The sequence below is a fragment of the Rana temporaria genome, chromosome 9 (genome assembly GCF_905171775.1).
Source record: "Rana temporaria chromosome 9, aRanTem1.1, whole genome shotgun sequence".
Taxonomy (NCBI): Eukaryota; Metazoa; Chordata; class Amphibia; order Anura; family Ranidae; genus Rana; species Rana temporaria.
The window spans coordinates 111308764-111334262 of NC_053497.1; the positions used below are offsets into that span (position 1 = coordinate 111308764).

At 41.0% G+C, this 25499-nt stretch overlaps 1 protein-coding gene across 1 annotated transcript in view; it reads right to left on the minus strand.

Annotated features, from left to right (window-relative positions):
* CCDC187 (coiled-coil domain containing 187) overlaps positions 1 to 25499 on the minus strand; it is a 122747-nt gene that overhangs the window by 74551 nt on the left and 22697 nt on the right. The window contains exons 5-13 of the mRNA XM_040324132.1: positions 21721 to 22358; positions 19834 to 19944; positions 16058 to 16150; positions 14138 to 14263; positions 12860 to 13392; positions 9718 to 9809; positions 8435 to 8931; positions 7546 to 7648; positions 3302 to 3387 (exon numbers count right to left, since the gene is read on the minus strand). Of these exons, the coding sequence (XP_040180066.1) occupies positions 3302 to 3387; positions 7546 to 7648; positions 8435 to 8931; positions 9718 to 9809; positions 12860 to 13392; positions 14138 to 14263; positions 16058 to 16150; positions 19834 to 19944; positions 21721 to 22358 (2279 nt within the window). The remainder of the gene's footprint in view (positions 1 to 3301; positions 3388 to 7545; positions 7649 to 8434; positions 8932 to 9717; positions 9810 to 12859; positions 13393 to 14137; positions 14264 to 16057; positions 16151 to 19833; positions 19945 to 21720; positions 22359 to 25499) is intronic.

Consider the following 25499-nt stretch of genomic DNA (forward strand, 5'->3'; position numbering starts at 1 on the left):
GCAATGTGCATCTATGGTCATCCAACTTGGGCATGCAGACAGCTTCCACAGTGCTACTCATGGGCTTATTTCCTTAAATAGCAAAAGGGTGCCTCAGCCATTTGCCTTAAGCAGCAAAATATGATTAGAGACAGGGAAGCTTGCAAGGAAAAATTAATAGCTTTTCACTGGGGAAAATATAACTCAGCACCACCCAAGCTCACCAAATGCCACATTTTAATATGCTCAAATATTCATAAAGGCAAAGGGCAAACATACAAATAGTTAATGAACATAATCCATGTCTTGTTTGGCTATATAATTCTGCATGTGTTGTTGGTGCAATGGTCCGGTTTGGCAAAAACTAGAATATCCCTTTAAAATGAGCATTAAAGTGACTAGCTTCAGGTGATGCACATATATGAAAATCCTCCTATATAAGTTGTATCTGTTTTTCTGCGACCCACTATTCTCTACATAGCATAAAAAATAGGCAGCAGACAGAAATGACACTTATGCCTCATACACTTATGCCTTATGCCTCATACACTTATGCCTCATTTCCCTTTGGGAAAACTGCCATGACAGCTTTTGGCCAGGAAAACCGGCCGTGTGTATGCTCCATCGCAGTGTGCCCAATGACAAAACTGCTGGGGGAAAAAAAGAGAACTTGTTCTCTTTTTTCCCAATGGGATTGTCCTTGGTCTTTTTTTCCGTCGGGAAAACCGGTCGTGTGTATGCTTTTCCGAGGGGGAAAAAAAACGCGCATGCTCAGAATCAAGTATGAGACGGGAGCGATCGTTCTGGTAAAACTAGCGTTCGGAAAGGAGATAGCACATTCGTCACGCTGTAACAGACTGAAAAGCACGAAGACTGAAAAGCGTGAATCGTCTCTCGCCAAACGTTTACTATCACTAGGATCAGCAAAAGCAGCCCAAAGGCTAGTGGCGTTTGAATGGAACTTCCCCTTTATAGTCCCATCGTACATGCTGTACATCACCGTGCTTTGGACGGGCGATATTTGGCCTGAACGTGGGTATGCAAGGCAGACTTGAGAGGAATTCCATCCGGAAAAACTTTGTTTTTTTTCATGCCTAGAAAAACGGGGCATAAGAGCTGTGAATTGAGCACTATATATTCTTTATTATACCGCATTCACTAAATGTTTGTGACAGTTTATGGTGAACTGCACTTAAAAATATACTTTAAAGGCTAGGGGGTTTATTTACTAAAGGCAAATCCACTGTGCATTACAAGTGCACTGCAAGTGCACTTGGAAATGGAGTCTCTGTAGATCTGAGGGGGCAGGGCTGCCGATAGGGGGGACAACAGGTCCTCCTGTAAGGGGCATGGGCACACAGGTGGGCCAGACAGTAGGAGGATCGGTGGAGCAGAAAACGAAGGATGACCCACTACCTCTCACCCAGAAACTTAAAGCCGTTTCCTCCCCCTCTCCCTCCCGCCAGCTTTCAGGCTGGGTGAGAGAAAAAAAGGGCCGGATTTAGGGGGTGCTGAGGTGGGTTGTGCTCACCCAGATTTTAGTTCTACCCCCATGCTGTCTGCCACTGAGCTCCTTTACCCCACCCGCACTCACTGCCAGGACAAGGAGACGGCAGCCTGGAGGATGGAGCTGTGAGAGGTGAAGAGCCAGGAGGAGGTGTGCTGTGTTCTGCTCTCCCCTCCTGTCAGAAGAGCGCTGGTCTTTACGGTACATGAGTACGATCTACAGTAACAGCGATCTGGTCTCATGTACTGTAAAGACCAGCACTCCTCTGACTTGAGGGGTGAGTAGAACCTGTAAGTTGGGGGAGGGGGATGGGCGGGATTTGAGGAGGGGGAGTATGTGATAGGAGGAGGGTTTGGGGGGGTTACATGGTGGTTGAACCAGGAGAGGGGTATCTGTGCCAGAGGTGATGTTTGTGCTAGGAGGGGGGGGATAAGTGCTGGGGGGATTTGGGTAGGGAGGAAGAATTTGTGCTGGGAAGGGTGATTTAGAGGGGGTTGTGCTAGAAGGAGGAATTTGTGAAAATGTGTCCTAGGAAGGGTATTGAAGAAAGAAGATTTGAGCTGGGGGATTTTGTGCCAGGAGGGGGAATTTGGGTTAATAGGAAGGATTAGGGGGGATTTGTGCTGGCAGGGGGCATTTGGGGGAGAAGATTTGTGCTAGGATAGAAAGCTTGAGAAGAAAAAGGATATGGGGGGATTTTCGTTTTGAAATTTTTGCACGATGGGGGGGAGGGAGGGGGGGGAGTTCGGTATGCTGGGGAACATGCAAGGAAAATAAAAAACAGCATTTTGCTTGCACGTAATTGGATGATAGAAATCATCAGTGCTTCCCCTCATTTCAGATCTTCCCCTCAGATATACAGCGACGGTACTTCCAAGTGCACGTACAGTGCAATTGTAGTGTACAGTGGATTTGCCTTTAGTAAATCAACCTCTATGTTCAAATTTTCCAGAAAATAGCCTTTGCAGTTAAGGAGCTCCTGTAAATATAAAACATCTGTGCATCTGTAAAATGATCGATACCTTATGGCCTCGTACACACGATAGGTTAAACAGAGGACAACGGTCTGATGGATAGTGTGTGGGCCCCATAGGTTATTTAACCATCGGTTAAAAAAAAGCCAACTTGCTTTAAATTTAACCGATGGATTCCTAACCGATGGGAAAAAAACGATCGTTGGTAGGCACAACCATCGGTTAAAAATCCACGCATGCTCAGAATCAAGTCGACGCATGCTTGGAAGCATTGAACTTCGTTTTTTTCAGCACGTCGTTGTGTTTTACGTCACCGCGTTCTGACACGATCGTTTTTTTAACCGATGGTGTGTAGGCGCGACGGACCATCAGTCAGCTTCATCGGTTAACCGATGAAAACGGTCCATTGGTCCGTTCTCATCGGATGGACTGATTGTGTGTACGCGGCATTATAGTTTTACCTGTAGGCCATTTGGGTCCCCATAGAAGCCTGGCTAAAAAAACTCCTAATTAGCAACCCTCATGTTCTGACTCCTATGATGTGAAACAGTTGAATGCTCACTCCCAGCACTGCAGGAGTGAAAAACAACGGATTTCACATCTGAGCAACAAGGCAAGATGTGGGGGTTGCTAATAAGAATTTTTTTTAGCCAGGCTTCTGAAAGGAACCCAAATGGTCTACAGGTAAAACAATACAAATTACTGATCATGTTAAAAAGCTGCACAGATTTTTAATAAATACTGGGTTCCATTGACTGCATAGACAATTCTTTGGAAAAAGGTGAAATTAGCCTTTTAAGAAAACACTTGCAACTTTTAAATCTCATTTTCATTTCCATACCATGATATGTCGGCGATCTCGTTTTTGTTCCGCCTGTTTTTCCCGGCGTGATTTTCGGGCTATGTGATTCCGGTCTTTTCTGTGAACTGTCAATACATTATAAAATATTATAATAGCAGAACGGTGACATATTTAATACTTCTAACTTATAAAGATCATATAGCAAATGCATAAAATGAAAGTCAAACTCTGAAAACCCACCATTATGCCTGATTATAAATGGACTTGCCGATGACATTATTATCATTGATTTATGTAGGACTATCACTTTTGGCATTAATTCTTTTTGACAGGTTTTTCTTTCTCTCAGCATGCTTGAACAAACTTAGCTCAATACAACAGATATTGGACATTTGCTGTGTTTGCTATGAGTTTTTTTTCTTGCCAGTTTAAGGTTTGCTCACGAAAAAGGACTGATTTGTCGAACTGCCAGCTAGTAATAGCAATTTTTCATATTTTAGAGAATGCTGGGAGATATTTTCGTCTGATGTAAGAGTTACCTCATTCAGGCCTGATAGTTTGTAATTTGTTACTTTCTATATAAAAGAAGGTTTATATTATTGAGAAGCTGTCATTTTTTTCTATCAGACAGAAATCAAAGTGTTTATGATTTTTAATCTAGATTTACTTAATGTAAAATGTGTTTTTCTTTTAAATTGAGAATATGACAGAAAGAGAGACAGAAAGAGTGAAAGAGAAAATTAGATATGTTTTTTTTTTTGTTTGTTTTTTGTGGAAGTGGGTACACAACACATACAATCTACATAATTGGGGACAGTAGAGAAAGAAGGGAGTCCACAGGCAATTACTTTATCATAAATCTTACTGACAGATTCTGTAGCAATCATATTTATACAGTGGTCCAAGCAAGGCAAAACAATTACTTTGAATTAATCTTCGTCATGGCACAGGTTAAACCATCCTAATCCCCATAAGAAAAAGGAGGATCAGAGGAGATTTGACTGTGTGCTTATATTATTCAAATAATCAATTTGTGTGGCGCCCTACACCAGCCATATGTTTGAATGCAAGTAACGTGCATGTGTCATGGTCGGGGCCAAGTATCGGAAAACACTTTTTTTTTTGCTGGGCAAAAATAAACAGATCAATAGGAAGCAATGTGCTTAGAGGAGGGACGAGAGCTGTAGAAAAATCTGGATAACCATACAGATTCAGTTTACCAATCACTATTATTTTATGCTTTATTACAAACTTGTAGAGCAAACTGAATTTATGAAGGAAATCTGATTTTATTTATTTATTTAATTCATGATGATGCTGTTGAGTAATCAACATTATATTATTAAAAGTTTTAATGTCTTTGAATAAAATGTTTGCTGTATGTCTAAGCACTCTTTTCTGGGTGGCAGATCCCCTCTGAAGATTTCCTTTATTAACTCATTAAAAACAAACAACTAGTCTTGTTATAGTAAGTGACTTGTGGCGTGTTTTTTAAAAATGAATGCAAAAAAGCCCACGCACTTATTAATTGAAGACAAATGTATTTTTTTTTTTAACCAGCAAGTTAATCTAGTAGTTTTATAGGCTTACTTTTTTTTTTAGGCTTACTTAATAACTTGGCAGAAACATCTAAATGCATTGTAAAGAAAGCAATCAAACACCGTACTTAATCAATCCAGATATTTGTATTTATTTATTTTTTGAGATCTAGATATACCAAATGTATATTTTTTCCCTGAGTTGCAATCAGATTCAGAAGCATGTTAAAATACTGTAGTTGCCGTACAAGTCAAACAGTCTGGTGCATACAGCAAGGAGGTGCAAGTGTCCAATTTTAATCCATGTGAATGGTGGGGAATGCAGATTACGTAGCTGGGGAATAAAAACTAAGATCTGCTCAAAGTGCTACAACTCTAGATGACCATCAGATAAGTCTATATGATTTTTTTAGCTACTTAATCAAATTTCCTATGACAAATCAAATTGGATTTTGAAAAACAAAGTTGTTGTAAGTTTTCACGATGAAGGAAAAAAATATATATACATGTGTTTATGTGGGCAGGCGGCACTAACAAGTAAATATAGGTATTTATGTATGTTACCATGTGTGTCCCAAAAACACCAAAATAAACAAATTCCAAGGGGCTTACAGCATAGAGAGCATACTTTATTGCTCCATTAAAGAATGATCCACCAACCTCAGGCATTCCTGCCCTTTTAATTACTGTCCTACCGTGTGCAGTAGAAATGGAGCTATGTCTGTGTTCAGGTCCCAGATGGCTTAACTATATGTAACAACACATGTGATACTAAAGAGGTGTAACCCCATGCTAGTCCTTACATATTTATAGCAAACTCTTGCTGAAAAACAAGAATTCTTACTTTGCATATATTGCAATACATGATCAATCTGGCCAACTGTCATCAAAGGGATCCCTCCCTGACCAGTTTCAACTTTGCCTTGCAGATTGCCAACCTCTTACTTGATAAATAGCATAGTCTTATGCCGCGTACACACGATCGGTCAAACCGATGAGAACGGTCTGATGGACCGTTTTCATCAGACCAAACCGATCGTGTGTAGGCCCCATCGGTTATTTATCCATTGGTTAAAAAAATTCAATCTTGTTTTAAATCTAACTGATAGAAAAAAAACGATCGTTTGTAGGCACGTCCATCGGTTAAAAATTCATGCATGCTCAGAATCAAGTCGACACATGCTTGGAAGCATTGAACTTCATTTTTTTTCAGCACGTTGTTGTGTTTTACGTCCCCGCGTTCTGAAACTATAGTTTTTTTTAACCATCAGATGTTTTCATCGGATGGACCGATCGTGTGTACGTGGCATTAATGTGGACATATAGTACCAATATGGAGAAAACAGACAGGCCCAATGAGGCCCATTCAAAATGGGAAAAGATACAAACTTTAACAGGGTGGACAGCACCAACAAGTTAAGTTAGTTATATTTGCACATGATTAGGTGTGTCCCAGAGGTTGGCATTTCACAAGGTAGAGTGTGGACTGGCCAGAGAGGGATCACTTGCAGTTGACCAGTTTTAACACGCATTGCAATACATGCAAACCAAGAATCCCTGTTTTTTAAAGCAGGAGTTTGCTATGAATATGTTAGGGTTAATACGGTTACACCTCTTTATTATCTCATGTGTTCTATATATCTGGAAGCCATTTAGGACCTTAACACAGACATATCTCCATTTCCATTACACAGGGTAGGTCAGTAATATCAAGGGCCTGAAGTTGCTGGATTATTCTTTAATGAACCAATAAAGTATCATCTCTGTGCTGCACACCTTTGCACCCCTTGTAATATATACACACACTCACCGGCCACTTTATTAGGTACACCTGTTCTATTGCTTGGTAACACAAATTACTAATCAGCCAATCACATGGCAGCACCTCAATGCATTTGGGCATCTAGCTGTGGTAAAGATGACTTGCTGAAGTCGAGCATTAGAATGGGGAAGTAAGGGGATTTAAATTACTTTAAAACGTGGCATGGATTTTGGTGCCAGATAGCCTGGTCTGAGTATTTCAAAAACTGCTGATCTACTCGGATTTTCACACACAACCATCTTTATGGTGCTATCTGTGTTAGTCACTGGGGTTGTACAATCTGCATATTTATGTGTTTGTTGAATAAACACACATGCATGCACATTTTTCATATACTGTAAACAGTAAATTGATGTGGGTGTGTTTGTGTGTAAAGAATGCTTGAGAATACCGTTTTATCAAAATATCACAAAACTGGATTACAAGAAAAGATTTTGTGTCCATTTCAGAAGAAATAGATCCAAAGATAGATAGATAGCTTAGATGTAAAGTATACCATTGTTTGGTAATGGCGCTCTCTAGTGGACAAATATAAGATTACTTTGAAAAAAACTTAGGTTTCCTGGCACAAAAATAGAAATGTTTTTAAATAAAGCACCTTCTCACATATGCAGAGCTTTGAGAAATAATCCAACACAATGTATTTTGGATGAGCTGTCCTGTATGGTCCACGGAGGTCAACAAGATGAGATTCTTTCAATGTGGAGCAGGGGATTTGAGAATGTACAGCACTGTGTTGCTACTTATCTTATGGTGTGAACAAGCACTAAAAAATAATGTAATTTGGGTGTTACATTCATTCATATTATTCTTTATTGGGATGGGATATAATGTCTAAGGATCTGTGATTGATAATGCCATTATTTTGCAAATATGAAGTACAGTGGTTCAGAATTTTTAAGCTCTAAAGAGTGGTTGCTCACCTTTTATTAGCAGTTTTGTATGTTATGGAACTTTTCTGTGCCTTCTTGGTCTTGAATTTTGGTTGGCTCTTTATAGGTTGTGCTATCTTCTCCATCATGAGACCTAAGAAGAACACTAAATAGTGTTACTATGGACACTAAGCAGGGAGGTTATGCCTGTGCTTTGTTTGATAACAGGAACATACAATGTATAACAATCTCATAATACCTGATATGAGATATCTCTAGCATACCACTAACAAGAGGACTGAGAAAGAACTGTGAATTACCCACCATGTTTCTGCATATGGCGCCTGTACTGAAGAGGTGGTGAGAAGACCTGCTTCAGTTCTGCACATCTTTTATTGTACAGATCATCAATTTTTTATTTATTTTTTATAAAGGTATACAGTATAGTGCCGACATAGTGTGCAGCACCTTACTGCACCAGAGGAGCTTAGTCTCTAATGTACCACCACATTCACACACTATGTTAATGTACATATAGCTCTGATATTCCACATTGCCATTCACCAGTCTCAGTACCAAAGGAGCTTGAACTTTATTGTTCTTACCACAACACATTTTAGCTTACTTGGTCAAAAACCAAGTAAACATTTTAATTTAAAATTATAGGCAGACATCTGAGCATCCAGAGGAAACAACAAATATAGGAACGTGAGCTGTCCTGTCTCTGGCCTATTTACGTCATAATTTTACACATTTATTAAAACTTTTCAAAAGAGGAATCAGTCTCCTCCATGACTTTTCTATAGAAGGATAAATCTAAGCCACTATGGTTACTGCCTTTACCAACCGTATGTAGATAAAGGATTCCAACAGCACACAAACCTAAACATTACCATACTTGGAAAAGACTCATATATGTAGTAAAATATGGGATAAATACCTTGATCTTTCTGCATCTTTCCATTCTGCTTGGCAGAATTAGATATCTGTGCTGATCCTATGTTGGAAGATTTTATAGGGAGGACACAGTCTTTATTTTCTATAAACTTTGATCTCTTTGTTCTAAACAGTTTATCGGCCTCAGTTTGTTCGGCTGTTCTACTTATTGTTGACCTTTCTCGGGGTGGTGAGGTATTAGAACAAGTCGACGTCACATTGCTGTTAAGCTGAATGGCACCAAATCTGTTCATTTCAATTTCTACCCTTTTCCCCAGATCCTTTGCTGCTGCCCATATTGCTTGCACACGCTCCTGACTGTCTCTGTATGGGGATTGTTCATCAGAACAGTTATCAGGATTGAGACGTTCCTTGGAGTAGACATAATCTTGAAGGTCTTGGCAGTGGATAGTGGGAGTAGCACTCAAGTCTTGAAGCTGAAGGGGACTTGTACAGCCATTGTGAAAGGGCTCTTTAGTGAACTGCTTCCTTGTTTTTTCACTTTGAAATAAAAATACAGGAAAGAAACTCAAATAATATTGTAAATGACAGAAACATGAGGATTTAAAGGTACACTCCAGCATAAGGGAAAATTATTTTTATTATTAAAATGCCTACAAGAGACAAACTCCACCTACACAGTCTTTTTTTCCATCCTAGCATTGCTTGACTAGCCAACTGTATAATGTTTTGATTCCTGATGGTAGCCTACTGTTCTAGAAACACAGAAATCTGTTTATTACTAAATAAATGTGCATCATCCCAAGGCCTAAAACCTAAAGGAAAACATTGATGTTCACTTTCAACAGGAATCAAGAAAAACCTAAATGCAAGCGCCTGGCATTTACAAAGTCAATAAAGAAGTAGAGATGCAACAACATGAATGTTCATGTACCTTCATTACATAATATAAAGTACTGCATCACCAAACTCTGAGCAATAATACTTGCTGTTCATATACCTTGGAGGAAGAGATACATGAACTTTGATGCTATAGTGTCTTTACTTGTTAAACGTCATTGTGATTGGCAATCGCCTGGATTGCAGCTGATCCTGCCTGCTGGAAGCTTATGACTAAGCTTGCATCAACTGGATGAGGCACATGTATATAGTAAAAAATAAATAACAAATATTTGAGTAATTGATATTGTTGTAGAGCTACCCTTACTGAGCTTTGGTTTGAATTTTTAATATAATTTCATAGTTTACATAGTAGGTTTAGCTGTACATAGCTTCTCAAGTCCCATACCTTAAATCGTCTTATATCTAACATCCAGTCAGCTTTACCTGCCTCCATGGTCTTCTTTAAGCAAGTCAGAAGAGGTTGCATGTAACCACTCAGACAGGTCTCTTCTAATCTTATCCACTTCTGATGTTACCTGCAAAGTGAATTCAGACATATAAATACATGGGGTCTAATACCACAGAATTGGGGAAGGGAAATGTCAGCTCAAAATTCATTGATTTTTATGTGTAACTGACACGAGAGAAAATTAGATGACAAGTTACAGCCTTGCAAAGCTAGAGTTAGCTTTAAGGTGTCACAATTGGATAATTAAAGTGTATGTGAACTGTACCATATGTAACAATGCAATTCTCTTTTTCGGTACAATTTTTCTGTTAACCATACCATTTAAGGAATTGTATTATATCTGATTGAAAAGTACAAACAATAGCAGTTGATCCTGCCAGAAACCTTGTGAGCACATTGCCTTCTGTGTTGTACCCCTATTTTGCATAATCAGTTCTCTTGGTGGACTACGGGACACCTCCTCACCATAATATGGGAGAGAGGGAGGTATTTGTAATCCTAAAACACTTTGGGGCAGATCCACAAAAGAATTACGCCGGCGTATTTTAAAGTTCCCGCGTCGTATCTTTGTTTTGTATCTACAAAACAAGATACGACTGCATCTGGGATCGATCCGACAGGCGTACGTCTTAGTACTGCATCGGATCTTAGGTGCATTTTTCCGCCGGCCGCTAGGTGGCGTTTCCGTCGAATTCCGCGTTGAGTATGCAAATTAGCTAGTTACGGCGATCCACGAACGTACGTCCGGCCGGCGCATTTTTGTACGTCGCTTTCCTTTCGGCTTTTTCCAGCGTATAGTTACCCCTGCTATTATGAGGCGTACTTAATGTTAAGTATGGCCGTCGTTCCCGCGTAGAATTTTGAATTTTTTACATCGTTTGCGGAAGTCGTTCGCGAATAGGGATTTGCGTTGAATGACGTCACAGTCGTAAACAATGGCTTGTTCCGGATTAATTTCGATCATGCGCACTGGGATACCCCCACGGACGGCGCATATGCCGTTAAAAAAAAACGTTGTTTACTTCGTGTCATCACGTATTTACATAAAACACGCCCCATCACATCCATTTGAATTGCGCGCCCTTACGCCGCCAAAGATACACTACACCGCCGTAACTTACGGCGGAAATTCTTTGAGGATTAAAAAAAAAAAAAGTAAGTTACGGCGGCGTAGTGTATCTTAGATACGCTACACCCGACGCAAAAATGCGCCGATGTACGTGGATCTGCCCCTTTCTGTCCTGGTGTGACAATAGTACTTCTCCATAGATATAGTACAATGTATCCTAGGACAGGAAGCATGTTACTGATATGACCACCAGATAAAATATAGTAAAGAAACCTTAAAAAGGAAAACAAATGCTCCCACAGCATCCAAGATTAGTAGGCTGCAATATTACATATTAAACAGCCTTTAAGCCAAATATATTTGGAACAAAAAAAAAATTTAAGTAAAACTACAGGCACAATTTTTTTCAAATTTTGGATAGAGTAAGGGAAGGTTTTTTTTGCCATCTGTGTCACATATCGGAAATTTCCCTTTACTTCGTGTTCCATAGCCAATCAAGAAGGGAGAATACATCTGTACAAATTAAGGAAATTTCTTGGGGACCCCCAGGTCACCAGAACTAGTGTCACCATTTGATGACTTCCCCTCTATTACTTTTCTGGGGATTTTCTTTACCTTCACTTTCAATGATAACAGTAAACAGGAGAAATAGAGAGGGTGAAATCTCCATAACAGGGGCACAGAAAGCAATAAAAACTGTCAGGAGTTCTAATCTATCTCCACTCTATTCAAAACTGAAACAAACATTTTGCCTTTAGTTCTACTTTAATTAAAAAAATTCTACTATTGTTTCCATCATAATCTCCTGTGCAACGGATATCACATACCTCCCAACTTTTTGAGATGGGAATGAGGGACACCTATCAGCAAAAGTATGCAGGCATAGGACACGCACCCTTGCCACACCCCCTTAAAGGAGAATTGTACAAAAAAAACAAGATTGGTTAAACCCACAAGTGCTTTTTTTTACCACTACTTATCCTTTATATTGTCTTTTGGAATTTACAAATGCAGCTATTTAGAAATCATATGAAAGGTTTAGCACTGGAAAACAATTTTTGATAGATAAAAAGTACATTTTATATAAATCTATATAGATCAGACCAAAATGAGGGACAAATGAGGATGAACGAGGGACAGAGGGACATTGCTCCAAATCAAGGACAGTCCCTCGAAATCAGGGACAGTTGGGAGCTATGGATATCAGAATAAGGACTGGGAATTTCTACACATAAAGCCGGTCAGTATGCAGTGGTAAATGGCAACATGTTTCAGGCACGGATGTCTAGAGCCAGAGTTATTTAGTAAGCTTACCGGAGCAATGGATAACATAGAATACCCCAGAATTTACCTGAGCCCAGTGATTAGTCAGATGACACAGGAATATGTAGTAATGAACAGATGGATGTCATCTATCATCTGACCATGCAGATATAGACCAGAAGACTGACTGAATATAATTACAAATATTTTGTCAATTAGACATGGTTCATACACTGTGTATTTAAGTTTGACAAAAATGTCACTATAAATAACTCAACAGCCTTTCTTTGCAGTGGTAAAGCAACATACAGTATATGGTTTACTGGATCTGACAACCTCAGAATTTGAAAGGGAACCTGAAAAAGCCAATATATGAAATGAGCATTTTTTTGCTATATTAATATTAATAATTTTTTTAGGTTACTATATTGATATACTTTTTTTTAAGTGAGTAGAATGCACCCCAGCAGAGAAAACAAATATTTACGTGTCTTACTGCCTGCACCACTGAACTCAGCTGCACTGAAAATCTAAGCTGTCTTTAAGATCTTTAGCATCCTTCACAGTTCTGGGTGCTTGGTGCACTTGGTGGTTCCTTCTGCTGGCCTCTATATCACTACTATGTCTTGCTGAGATGTATGGGATGGCAGAGGAAACCACAGAGTGCAGCGGGGGATACACCAGTATCTGACACTCCTTGAAGTGTCAAATGCTGAACATTCGTCAGTAAACAGGTCATTTGCACTCGGATTGGCTGTTCTGTCTACATGTTAGGTGTCACTTACACAAGTTCTTGTATTGATGTTATTCTTGTAAGCAGCGTTCTTGGCAAATTCTTGTTTTGGTGGGAAAGCTTCTTTTTGCTTTCTCAGGATGTTATTTAATTGTTCCCTTTTTATTTGCTGAGCTTTCTGAACCTTCCTCTGGTTTTCCTTCTCTGCTTTTTGTCTTTCTATAATCTTCTTCTTCATGTAGTGGCGAACTTCGTGCACACTGTAACTGTGAGCTTTGGTGCTATTGGAACGCCCACTTTTGCCATCTTGGATATTCTCTTTTCCAAACTCCTTATTATCATGGCTGCCTGTTCTAGATCGAAGTCTTCTTGGAGAAACATTCCTGGACACACTTTTATTTGTCAACCTCTCAAAGCCTTCTCTTAAACTGCTACATGGAGTCATCAATCCTTCTTTACCAGCTTGGATATCCCTCAGGACTTGAAGCATATATGTGTTTTGGTTACTGTCCCGTCTGTCCTGAAGGTGTTCTTCCTTTAAACTGTCTTGACATCTAAATCTTTGGCATCTTCTTCTACAATTTTCTGCAAAAAGAGAACATACAAACAATGCTAAACTCTGGCCACAGAAAACAGGAATCTTGTAAAATAACTTGTACTGGAGATAGTGTCACAGTGGGAGAACCTGCTTTGGAGGTTGGGGTAAGAGAGGTATTTAGAGGGTCTTACAGAGATAGGAAAGACATCATGGTGGTGGTGCCAGTCCAAAGAACAATACAGCAAAAAAAAAAAAAAAGTTTTGAATAGAGTAAATAATTTGAACACCCCCTGTCAGTTTTTTTTTATTTTGGAATAACACTTTCTGTTCTGATGACAACAAACACAAAGACAAAAAGAAAAGGTTAATCTCCCCAGTGGGAACCGAGGCAGCAATAAAAACCTGACAGAGAATATAACACTTCCATGCTCCACATCTAAATCTGAAAACAAAGCTCTGTGAAGGACACATTTTACATCTTTTGGCAGGTAAACAGTATTGATATATATGTGTTACACCTATGGGGGTGATTTACTAAAACTGGACAGTGCAAAGTCTGGTGCAGCTCTGCAGAGAAACCAATCAGCGTCCAGGTTTTTTTTTGTCAATGCTTAATTGAACAAGCTGAAGTTAGAAGCTGATTGACTACCATGCACAGCTGCACCAGATTTTGGACTATTCTGTTTTATTAAATCAACTATTATGTATGGCTGTATGCCTGGATATGCCCTGTTCTCAGTAGTAAATCTAATTGACAATGTTTTTTTAGGCACAAGAAAGGTACTAAATTACCACGTTGAAGAAATTCTTGGTGCTCACACACTCTGCGTTTCCGTAAACTGATGGGTGAAGGTCCTAGAATCTTCTGGACAAGCTTCTGTCCTTCCCTCCAGGCAGATGCTCCATAGAGGTCATCACCTGAATAAAACATGAATGAAACTTTAGGGTCTGAAAACAAAGCATGTGCCATAGTGATCCTCAACTTTGATATGTATCAAATTAAATAAGCCATATACATTTTGGAGATTTTTCTCTATGTAACTATACCATAATGGACATTAGACCTACTGAAGCTCTGAATAAAAAAGATAAACTATTTCCACTTCCTCACAGAAGAAGCTCTTCAATGATTAAAAATGTCTAAGCCTCCATGTAAAAGTTGAGGGCTGTGTGAAGCCTAAATCGGCCACATTGTGGAAGACTGGTAAATAGGGAAAAAAGTTTCCACACATGCACAGCGAAATGAACAAATATACAGTAAATAGCAATCCATTCCTTACCAACCAGTTTGTCTCTGCAGTGACTGTTTCAGGCTCAGGGGCCTTACACAGCCCTAGGACCTCCTGTGAATGCTAAAGAGTTGATGGATTCAAGCAGCTTAACAACTCTCCTCCTTGAATAAAGGTAAAGTTTTCTTTAGTCTTTTATGAACCCCATTAAAATGATCTAATCCTTTCAGAACCCAAAAAAATATATATTACACAATTTAATTTCAGCAGTCCCCCCCCCCCCTGTCCTCTGTCTGAGTGCATTTAAAGTGTGACTTTGTAAGTAAACTGCAAATTAATTTTCAGTTAACGGCAGCAAATTTTCGACCCGGCTTCCATTCATCAAACTCCGTGGGATGGTGACTCTGACCTCCGAACTCCAATTTATCTTATCTGAGCCTCTGTCCCGACATTGCCTCTGACAGAAACTAATGACCAAAAAAGAGCCTGTGACACTTGGAATTGTGATGACAAATGCCTCCTTTGGCCGTGATCTTAGGGGACGGTCCCATTGGGGCACAAGATAATTTTTCAAATAACCCATTAAATCCCTAAATTTTATATTTCATGCATTTTAAATATGAGTCAAGACCCTTTATGTTAATGTTGTTTATAATATATATTTTACAGATTTCTATAGTTATTATTTTAACAGAACCTATTTTATAACAGTTTTGCAAACATTGGAAGCAATTACGCAGCATGTAAAACTCAATCATATAACAGTTGCCTTTTCTTTATACATTCTTTATACATTCACTTCCATTGCCTGGTAAAGGCTGACCCTATGGCAGTAAGATGCGTGGAGATGGCCGCTCTAGACACTACAGATATTTATTTAAAATGTCTGTACACCAATGAATTTAGCAACACTGTAACATAACAACATTTGTCTGGACATCGGCAGATTCAGCAAAAACAGGTTTATTCTTCTCATTTTATTTCATTTCATTTGTAACAGCTTCATATAATATGCACTTTTCTTGGTTACTGAAATGTATCAAAAATGAAGATATAAAAAATGGATGTGGTATAGTGAAGGAGGGGAAGACATATTCCTGCATGTCCATCAGACCAGAAAGCCTTTTCTGGCATGAAATGATAAACTAGCATAGTATAAGACAATAACTGTTATTACCTTTATTAGTCAGAGATTACCTTCACAAGTCCTGCTGAAACTATTGTCACTCGTGACTTGATTTGCCTGATGTCAGGGCTAAGGCCCTTCAACCCTCTCTTTCCTCAGGCAAAGTGCCCTATTTGGTCCCTAAGACTTTGTAATTGGAAAGGGGGACAGATGGAATTAGGCAGTGTTTAGCACTGAAAAAAAGGTTATCATAGCTGCCATCTTGTATTTTATTTTAAATGGATAATTACCAGATCTTGTTAGGTTATAGATTAACTATTTGACCAAATATAATTGCTTATGAAGCATTAAACCTACCTGAACTTTTCTCCTTCCTCTCTGGTGAAGCAGATTTAAAGGATAACTTCTGAGAAACTGGACAGTTCGCCTTTCCTTTGGCACACTTGAGTGCTGCAACAAACAATCATGATGCCAACTTTGATAATAGTTGCACAAATAAGGGTGCAGTGTAAGAGTTTACTCTACATTTTAATTAATTTAATTTGACAATCAGGGGAGACAAAAAGATTGGTCTACAGCCACACAGTGATTCTCCAATACACTGGACAATATCTGTGTATGACAACAAGCTCTTCCTAAGCTTTGGGGAATTTAGAATTCCCCTTCAAATTACCTTACATGGCCAAGCAAGCAGTTCTAACATCTGATATATCAACTGCCACCAGAGTACATGTGGCAGTCCAAAAACTGCAAGTAGGAGTTTTAAAAAGAAAATGAGAATATGGAGAACATGCAAAAACAATGGCCTTGAGCTAGGTTTTTATTCCCATTTTGCAGACCTAGTTAAAGCTAAAATGTAACTACAGAGGTAAGTAAGATTGAAATGGAACTCTAAACAGTTGAATATACAGTTAGAGCACAGATATATAAATTATTTTACCTGCCAAAAGATTTGTACAGACATGCACAGCCTTTTGAGCCCCATCCCCTTCCCCACATGTGCTACATTGACACATACAAAAGGGGGTTTATGTACTAAAACTGGAAAGTGTAAAATCTAGTGCAGCTCTTCATAGAAACCAATCAGCTTCCAGGTTGTTTGCCAAAGCTTAATTGAACAAGCTGAAGTTAGAAGCTGATTGGCTACCATACAGATCTGCACTAGATTCTGCGTGCACCAGTTTTAGTAAATCTTTCCCACAGAGTTTGTAGGCAGGTTGAATTGTGTTTGGTTCTAGTAAATTATCAACTGGCCTAGGCCAGGGCAAAGGGTTAACTTGTTGAAGTTCAGTTCCTGGAGTTTTGGTCCTAGCCGGCCTATCTGTTCTATACAAAGGGGGAAGTCTGAGGTCTAGGGGCCGCCAGATCTTCCTAGCTGAACTGATTGGTTTTGTTCTGTCTGTGAAATGGGGGTTGCTGCTCAAGACACTGGGACTTTTGGGGTCATCCAAGCCATGGACAATGCTATTATGGACTCTTTCTCACCTTATAGAGGTATACCTGGTCAGCCATACTACTATAGTTAGGGGAAAGATGTTGTCCATATTGAACTGTATGCTGCAACCTGTTCAGTAAAGTTACATTCACCATTTTGAGCCTGGTCTGAAGTTATTTAAAAGGGTGCAAGTTGGTTTTGGTGTATCTTAAGAACCAGGGTCCGTAAAGAACTACAGGTTAGTGAAGTAACACCACTGAAAATGTTTAACTCAGCAAGACAAGGAAAAGAAGTGTAGTTGCTAAGAGTAACCAAGTACAAGTTCAAGACACCAAGCAACCAGTCATTAGGCGTGGTACCTAGTAAGGTGACAGGTCCTCCGGTAGCAAGGGCATTGATGTTCTGGCTCCTTCCCTAGCGGTCAGTATCCAATAGCAACCAAATCCTAACCCATGTTACGAAAACCTCTGGCCTCGTCACCAGGTAAGGGAAGGAAGGGGTTAATAAGCACGCATGAGGTCTGCACTGTGCTTGACGGGACCCTATTCTGTTACTAACAGTGAGGTAACAGAGGTACGCTGAACTGGTGGAGTGGATGTAAGCGCAGCACGTCTCTTCTAATGCAACGTTTACTAAAGTTACAGTGTAGTGACATAGGACAAGGCACCTTACAGAAGAACTTTGTATTTTTATACAGTGCAACTCAATGCACTGTCTAATAGCATGCAATGTCAAGCTGCAGTTTGCAAAGCGAGCAAAGTCCTTTCTTGTATTAAGAGAGGTATGGACTCCAGAGAGAGAGATATAATTTTGCCCCAGTGCAAATGATTAGCAAGACCTAGAGCTGGGCAATTTTCTCAAAAAAAAAACTTGATTCGAATTGCGTTCTTTTTTTGATGGACACCACGCCAGTCCAGAGGAGCTGCGGGCAGGAGTTTTTAGGTGAGGCCGCGGCTTTGGCCTAGTCCGCGGCGTCTGGCCTCATGGACTAGGCCGAAGCCATGGCCTCGCTTAAAAACTCCTGTCCGCAGCTCCTTAGGACCGGCACAGTGTCAGCGCCCGTCCTGGGGAGCTGCGGCCAGGAGTCGGTAGGCGAGGCCGCGGCTTCGGCCTAGTCTGCGACGTCCTGCCTCGTGGACTAGGCCGAAGCCGCAAGCTCACCTAAAAACTCCTGCCCGCAGCTCCTCAGGACCGGCGCGGTGTCAGTGCCGGTCCTGGTGAAAAAAAAACTCTCAACTTGATTCACGATTCAAATCGATTTTTTCCCCAGCCCTAGCGAGATCTCATCTGGAATAGTTCAGTTTTGGGCACCAGTTCTCAAGAAGGATATCAGGGGAACTGGAGAAAGTGTAGAGAAGGGCAACCAAACTGATAAGAGGCATGGAGGAGCTCAGCTATGAGGAAAGATTAGAGGAACTGAATCTACTCCCTCTTGAAAAGAGGAGATTAAGATCCCTTTCACACTGGGGCGTTTTTCAGGCATATTTCAGGCTCTTTGGCGTTATAAAAAGCCTGTAAAGCACCTGAAAGAAACCTTATCTGCAATCCCAATGTGAAAGCCTGAGTGCTTTCAGAGCCCTTCCATGCTGCCAGCACCCGAAAAACGCTGATAAAGCGCCGCTAAGACCCCTTTCACACTGGGGCATTTTTCAGGCGCTTTAGTGTGAAAACACTCAGGCTTTCACATTGGGATTGCAGATGCAGCTTCTTTCAGGCGCTTTACAGGCGCTTTTTTAACGCTAAAGCGCCTGGGTGAAAGGGGTCTAAGGGGGATATGATCAACATGTACAAATACATAAGTGGTTCATATAGTGAACTTGGTGTTGAGTTATTCACTTTAAGGGCCCTTTCACATGCGGCGGATCAGTAATGATCCGCCTTCCGTGTGTCCGTCAGCTCAGCGGGGATCCTCCGTAAAATCCCGGCTGAGCTGTCGGCTGACAGGGCGGTCCCCGCACACTGTGCAGGGACCGCCCTGTTTTTTCTCCGCTCTCCACTATGGAAGGATCGGATGAACACGGACCGTGTGTCCGTGTTCATCCGATCCGATGATGGAAGAAAAAATAGGATTTTCTTCCGTCCGCAAAATCGGATCTTTGCGGAGGCGGGTGATTACGGGTGTCAGCGAATGTTTATCCGCTGACACCCGCAATCACATAGGGACCAATGTATGTCCCGTTTTCATCCGCAAACGGATCCGCACATGTGAAAGGGGCCTAAGGTCATCACAGAGGGTCTTTTTTTTCATTCTGACTAATTATGTAACTATGCACAGGTGCACCAGATTCTGTGTGCACCAGTTTTAGTAAATCTCCCCATTCACCATTTCTACCTGCCTCTTCCTAATGTTTGTTGGAGGTGTCATGGGGGAGATTTACTAAAACTGGTGCACACAGAATCTGGTGCAGCTGTGTATAGTAACCAATAAGCTTCTAGTTGTTGGTCTTATCATCTCTCCACAAATTCTGGTCTATACTAACTTCCTCCACTGTGCAATTATCTACAAATCTTTTTGGATTCTATAATGATGTTCTTGGACAATTGTATATTTCCGAAATGTTTTCCTATGTTACAAAAACTTTAAAAAAAATGAGATGTAACAGAAGTTCTGACTATTATTTTTACCTCATCAGCACTAAATTGGTATTCCACATGTTTCTACCCAACTGCATATGTTCTTACAGGGTGTCCTACTAACCTTGTAAATGGTCTGTTCTTTGAGCCTTGTGGTCTATTTTCTTCACATTTTCCTTTTTTCCAGTGACAGCAGACTCATCAGGATACATTTCTTGGTTGAAAGCACTGAACCCTTTCAGATCAAAATATGGTTAACAAGCTGAATTTGTTCTATAAGCTTGTGATAAGCACAACCAAATTAATATTAAAATATTTCCAAAAAAATCTGTTACAGGAAGATATATGGAACCTCAGTGAAAATTCTCTTCCCTGACTGTTCTTACGAAAGTTAACCTAGAGCTGTACTCTTTTAAACCTAGGCCGCTTAGAGAAAAAAAAAGATTCTCTAATTTTCAACAATAAATGCAGATATGCCATTACATGAAACATACAGTATGTAATCTGTATCCACTACTTTTTATTGTCAAAAATTGCATTAAACAGATTGTCAGATATTTATTCTAACAAGTACTATTGTTCTTTCAGAAAATACAATCACTTTGAAGGTCATCTACCTTCAAAACTTTTTTTTTTTTTAACTATTTGTAAGTGGGACTTTTGAGGCATAACATACTACAATTAGAGCCGGTTCACACTGCGGCGGCACGACTTCGGGGGCGACTTTGCAAGTCGTCCTGAGGACGACTTCAGAGGCGATTAGCAAAATGACTTCTGTATAGAAGGCAATGCAAATTGCCCCGAGCCGCCCCCGAAGTCGTACAAGAACCTTTTTCTAAGTCGGAGCGACTTGCGTCGCTCCTATTAGAACGGTTCTATTGCATAGAATGGGACGTGACTCGTCAGGCGGCTCAGCCTCCTGACGAGTCACCCCAGTGTGAACCGGCTCTTAAAATATACCATAAGATAAGTATTTATTCATATACATTAAAAAAAAGATACAAAAATTTACAAATATTTCCATTAAAAAGAATTAAACAAATTCTGGATATTGAATTCACAGATTGGTAAAGCGACTATCAACCATATACAATGTTATAGCTCATTGTGTCTCTTGGACTTGGTCCACTTATTCAAGAGCCAAAGGATCTTTTAATTTTAAATCTCCTCAATAGAAAGGATTAGAACCTTCGTCAGGATTCTGACATTGACATTTCTATCCTTACTGGGCAGATTTTCAATAACTTTCCATCAGGATGGGAACTGATAGGAAATCTTTTAAACAAAGACAAAAACAGTAGTAAAGTTAGAGCTTCTGAGAATGTCTGTCTGTAAGTGATGGAAAAAAAGCCCAAGAGAAAAATTAACTCTTCCCTACTCCATCCAATATAAAAAAAAATGGTTTTAGATATGCTTTAATATACTCATAACATGTTTCTTCTTTTCATAACTGCATTATCAAACACACATCAATAATGCAGTTTTAAAACTACAGTAAAGCAATATCTACTTTCCCTTGATAGGGGTATTTTCATCACAGTGTCCATAGTGTCTTATATATGAACTATTTAAACCCATCTATATCTGCAAAGTACATAAATGACATTTTTGAAGACAGAAATCCTGATCTGTATTCTTGTTCTGTCTCAGTGACCAAAAGAATGTTAAAACAATTTGACCAGCATTGCTTGTGGGTCATTAACATTTTTAGCGGTGGGTTAGCAACGGCAGTCTATGTTTCTTACAGCACAGGCTCTCTTCTTGCTGTATTTTCCTCTATTTGTTCTTCTCAGTTCATCTAGAGTACACCACAGCATGACAAATGGACTTTTGGCATGTGCTGCTTCCAAGAAATTGAAATATATGCCACTCAAATATTTTCATATCTAAATGAAGACTTAAAACATAGATCTACCACTGCTGACAATTAGAAGGATGAAGTGTCCCTAGGAGTAAATTAAACTGCCATACTGTCAGGATTTGTCAAAGAGAAACAAGAGGACAAGCTTACCTTTGTAAACAGGCGGTGGTGGCCCGAATGTCACCTTGCGAATTTTCTGCATGTTCATTACTTTGCGAGCCAGCTCTGGGTTTTGGCGAGATTTTAAGTTCTTCTTCACTGCTTCTTGGCGCCTTTTTTGCTCTCTAATCCTTTCCTTTAGCTTCTCCAGTTTGCTGCTAGGAGATCCACTTTTTAAGGTCTCTAGCTTTTCATTGTAAAGGTCATTTTTTGGAGAGAGTAGAGGTGTAAAGGCAACTAGGGAAGAGTAATGTGAAATTTCATCTTGAACATGCTGAACAGAAAAAGGACTGGTCATTAAGTAAGGGTTCATCACTTGCACTGCATCGTCTGAATTTGGAACTTGAAGATATGAGTCAGCAGTCACCAGAACTTCATCCACACATTCATCTGCAAAATATCTTTCATCTGTGGTTTTGCTACCACTGATATTGTCAAAGGTTTGCATTTCTAATGTGTCCTGGGGATAAGTGCTCAAGTGGTATTTTTTTGTACTTCCATGTAGGTAATGACCAGCTAAATAGGGTTCAGCTTGGTCTAGAGACTGCATCAATGAATTTCTATTGGATGAAACAAGCGGGGGATTCAAGGTGGACATTAGCTTGCCACTGTGTCCATCTGGTTCTTTTCTAGAAATAAAATATATGATAAATTTAGAAGAATCACCATGAAAGCTGAGGTTTTGGATACAGTTCATTTGGCAGGTTTGTTCACAAGGTTGAATATTAAAGTGATTGTGTTTACACAGTTGTTAGTTTTTGCTTGTATGATAAATAGACAAGAAGGGCTCATTGAGAATTGCAGCCAGCAGGATGTCAAAGCAGGCGGCTAAATGCAAAAATTAAATCTCATGTCGCATTCGGCGAGCAGTACCAGAACTGAATGTAACCCTTTAAAGTAATGGAGCCATGCTGAAACCGCAGTGCAATGCGCAGCTGCAGTGCGGTGGTTTCAGGGTAAGGCTCCATTCACATCTGAGTATTTTAAAGCTCAAAGCTTGAAACATCTTACAAAACAAAACCACATGTAATGAAATAGTGGCCAATCACATACAGTATGAACACCGGAAAATCATTCTACTCAGGTGTGCATGTTGCCTAAGGCCGGGTTCACACTTGTGCGACATTGGGAGCTCATGTCGCATGACGTGTGAAAATCAATGTTTCCCTATGGGAGCCATCTTAACTGGTCCGACACAAGTCGGACTGACTTTGAAAATGCTCCCTGTACTATTTTGGTCCGACTTTGGTCCTACTTCAGCCCATCGAATATCATTGAAGTCGGATCAAAGTCGGAACACCGTCTTGCATGTTCCGACTTTGGCATGCGACTTGTGCTCTGATGATCTTGAGGGGGAACTCCACGCCAAATTGTAAATAAAAAAACATAACGGGTTCCCCCTCCAAGAGCATATTAGGCCCTTGGGTCTGGTATGGATTTAAAGGGGAACCCCTAAGCCGAAAAAAGTCATGTGGTCCCCCAAAATCCATACCAGACCCTTATCTGAGCACGCAGCCTGGCTGGTCTGGAAAGGGGGTGGGGACGAGCGAGCACCCCCCCTTGTGAACCGTACCAGGCCGCATGCCCTCAACATGGGGGGTGGGTGCTTTGGGTCAGGGGGGCGCCCTGCAGCCCCCCCACCGCAAGGCACCCATGTTGGACAAGGGCCTCTTCCCAACAACCCTGGCCATTGGTTGTTGGGGTCTGCGGGCGGGGGGCTTATCGGAATCTGGGAGCCCCCGTTAATAAGGGGGCTCCCAGATCCCGGCCCCCCACCCTATGTGAATGAGTATGGGCATTTATCATTGTCATTTATTAGGCAGCTCCGGGGGACTTCTTCTGACTTCAGGGGTCTTCTTCTGACTTTGGGGGTCTTCTTCCAACTTTGGGGGCCATTTCGGCCTCTTCTATTGCTCTCCGGTTCTTCTCCCACTCTCCAGTGCCTTCTGCCTTCTGCCGGGCTCCTCCACTATCTTCTTCCAGCTATTTTACTAGCGTTGGCCTGGTCTTCTCCGTCATCTTCTTCCCTCTTCTCTTCTTCCGGTGTTGACACAAAGCTCTCTCCCACTGTAATGCCGCATGCAAAATGACTTAGAAAATACATGGGGTGACCTGCCCCTTATGACGTTACAGTCCCATCATACCCCGGGTGACATCACCTGGTAACCACGCCCCATGCCTATATAAGTCGTTACACACCACGCACACTGCATTACAGCGGGAGAGAGCATTGTGTCAACATCGGAAGAGAAGAGAAGAGGGAAGAAGACCATGCCAACGCTAGTAAAAGAGCTGGAGGAAGATAGTGGAGGAGCCCGGCAGGAGGCAGAAGACACCGGAGAGCGGGAGAAGAACCGGAGAGCGGGAGAAGAGAGTGGAGAAGTCGGAAGAAGACCCCCAAAGTCGGAAGAAGTCGGAAGCTGCCTAATAAATGATTAGTGTGTTTTTTTTCTTGACACTTTTCCCCCCAGGTGAATGGGTAGGGGTATGATGTAACCCATACTCATTCACATAGGGTGTGGGCCGGGATCTGGGGACCCCCTTATTAAAGGGGGCTCCCGGATTCCGATAAGCCCCCAACCCACAGACCCAGACAACCAACAACCAGGGTTGTCAGGAAGAGGCCCTTGTCCTCATCAACATGGGAACAGGGTGCTTTGGGTTAGGGGGGCCGCAGGGCGCCCCCCTGCCCCAAAGCACCCACCCCCCAGGTACGGTTCAGGAGGGGGGTGCTCGCTCATCCCTACCCCCTTTCCTGGCCGGCTGGGCTGCATGCTCGCATAAGGGCCTGGTATGCTCTTGGAGGGGAAACCCATGCCGTTTTTTTTATTTAAAATTTGGAGTGGAGTTTCCTCTTAAGATTCATACCAAACACAGTGTTTGGTATTGGCGGGGATCCAAGTCGGATCCCTGTTCATTGAAAGTCGGACATATGTCGGCTACAAGTCACAGGGCAAAGTCGGATCCAAAGTAGGACGGCTGTCGTGTCATACCAGTGTAAACCCAGCCTAAAGCAGGTGATGAGGAGGTGAAATATTTCCACCCAGCCACCTGTCCACTGCTGATTATTTTTCAGTGCAGCAGTCTGGCCTACCGTATGTGAAAAGTACTAATCTGAAGTCCCCTTGTAAGTTGGGAGAATATTTCCCCCTGCCATTTCTGGCTTTCAAAATGTTGACATCTTCTGAAAGTTTTGAAAATTTATGTTTCATGAATCATGAAAACTAATTTAAGTAGTGGCTTTTCAATAGTGCATAAAAACTGACGGAGTGACAAACTATGCTCCACAACACTGCACAATGCTTTTAAAAGGTAGCTGGATAAAGATGAGCAGCACTGTATTTGCCCCTGGATGTTGCTGAAAGTAAAGTAATACTAGTTAAGGTAGCCATACACAGCTCAATTTTTCTCTTATTCGGACTGCAAAACAAAACGTGTGGATGGAGGAATGTCCGCTGCTGGCTATTGTATTCAAGCAGCCACAGCTGCCTGAATACTGCTTGATAGGATGCAGAAATAATTTTACACTCGCCTCAGGTGATTCTTAAATTTAGGGTTAGGGTTCGGGTTAGGGTTCGGGTTAGGGTTAGGGTTCGGGTTAGGGATAGGGTTTGGGTTAGGGTTCGGGTTTCCCATTGAAGAATATGGCTAGGACTCAGGAATTGGAACAGGGACCTCCCCCAGGGGTCAAAAGTCAGAAGGCGGGTTCCCAGAGGTCAAAGGTCACAGGACATGGCTGACCCACCCCCACCAAAGTGTACCGCCTACCC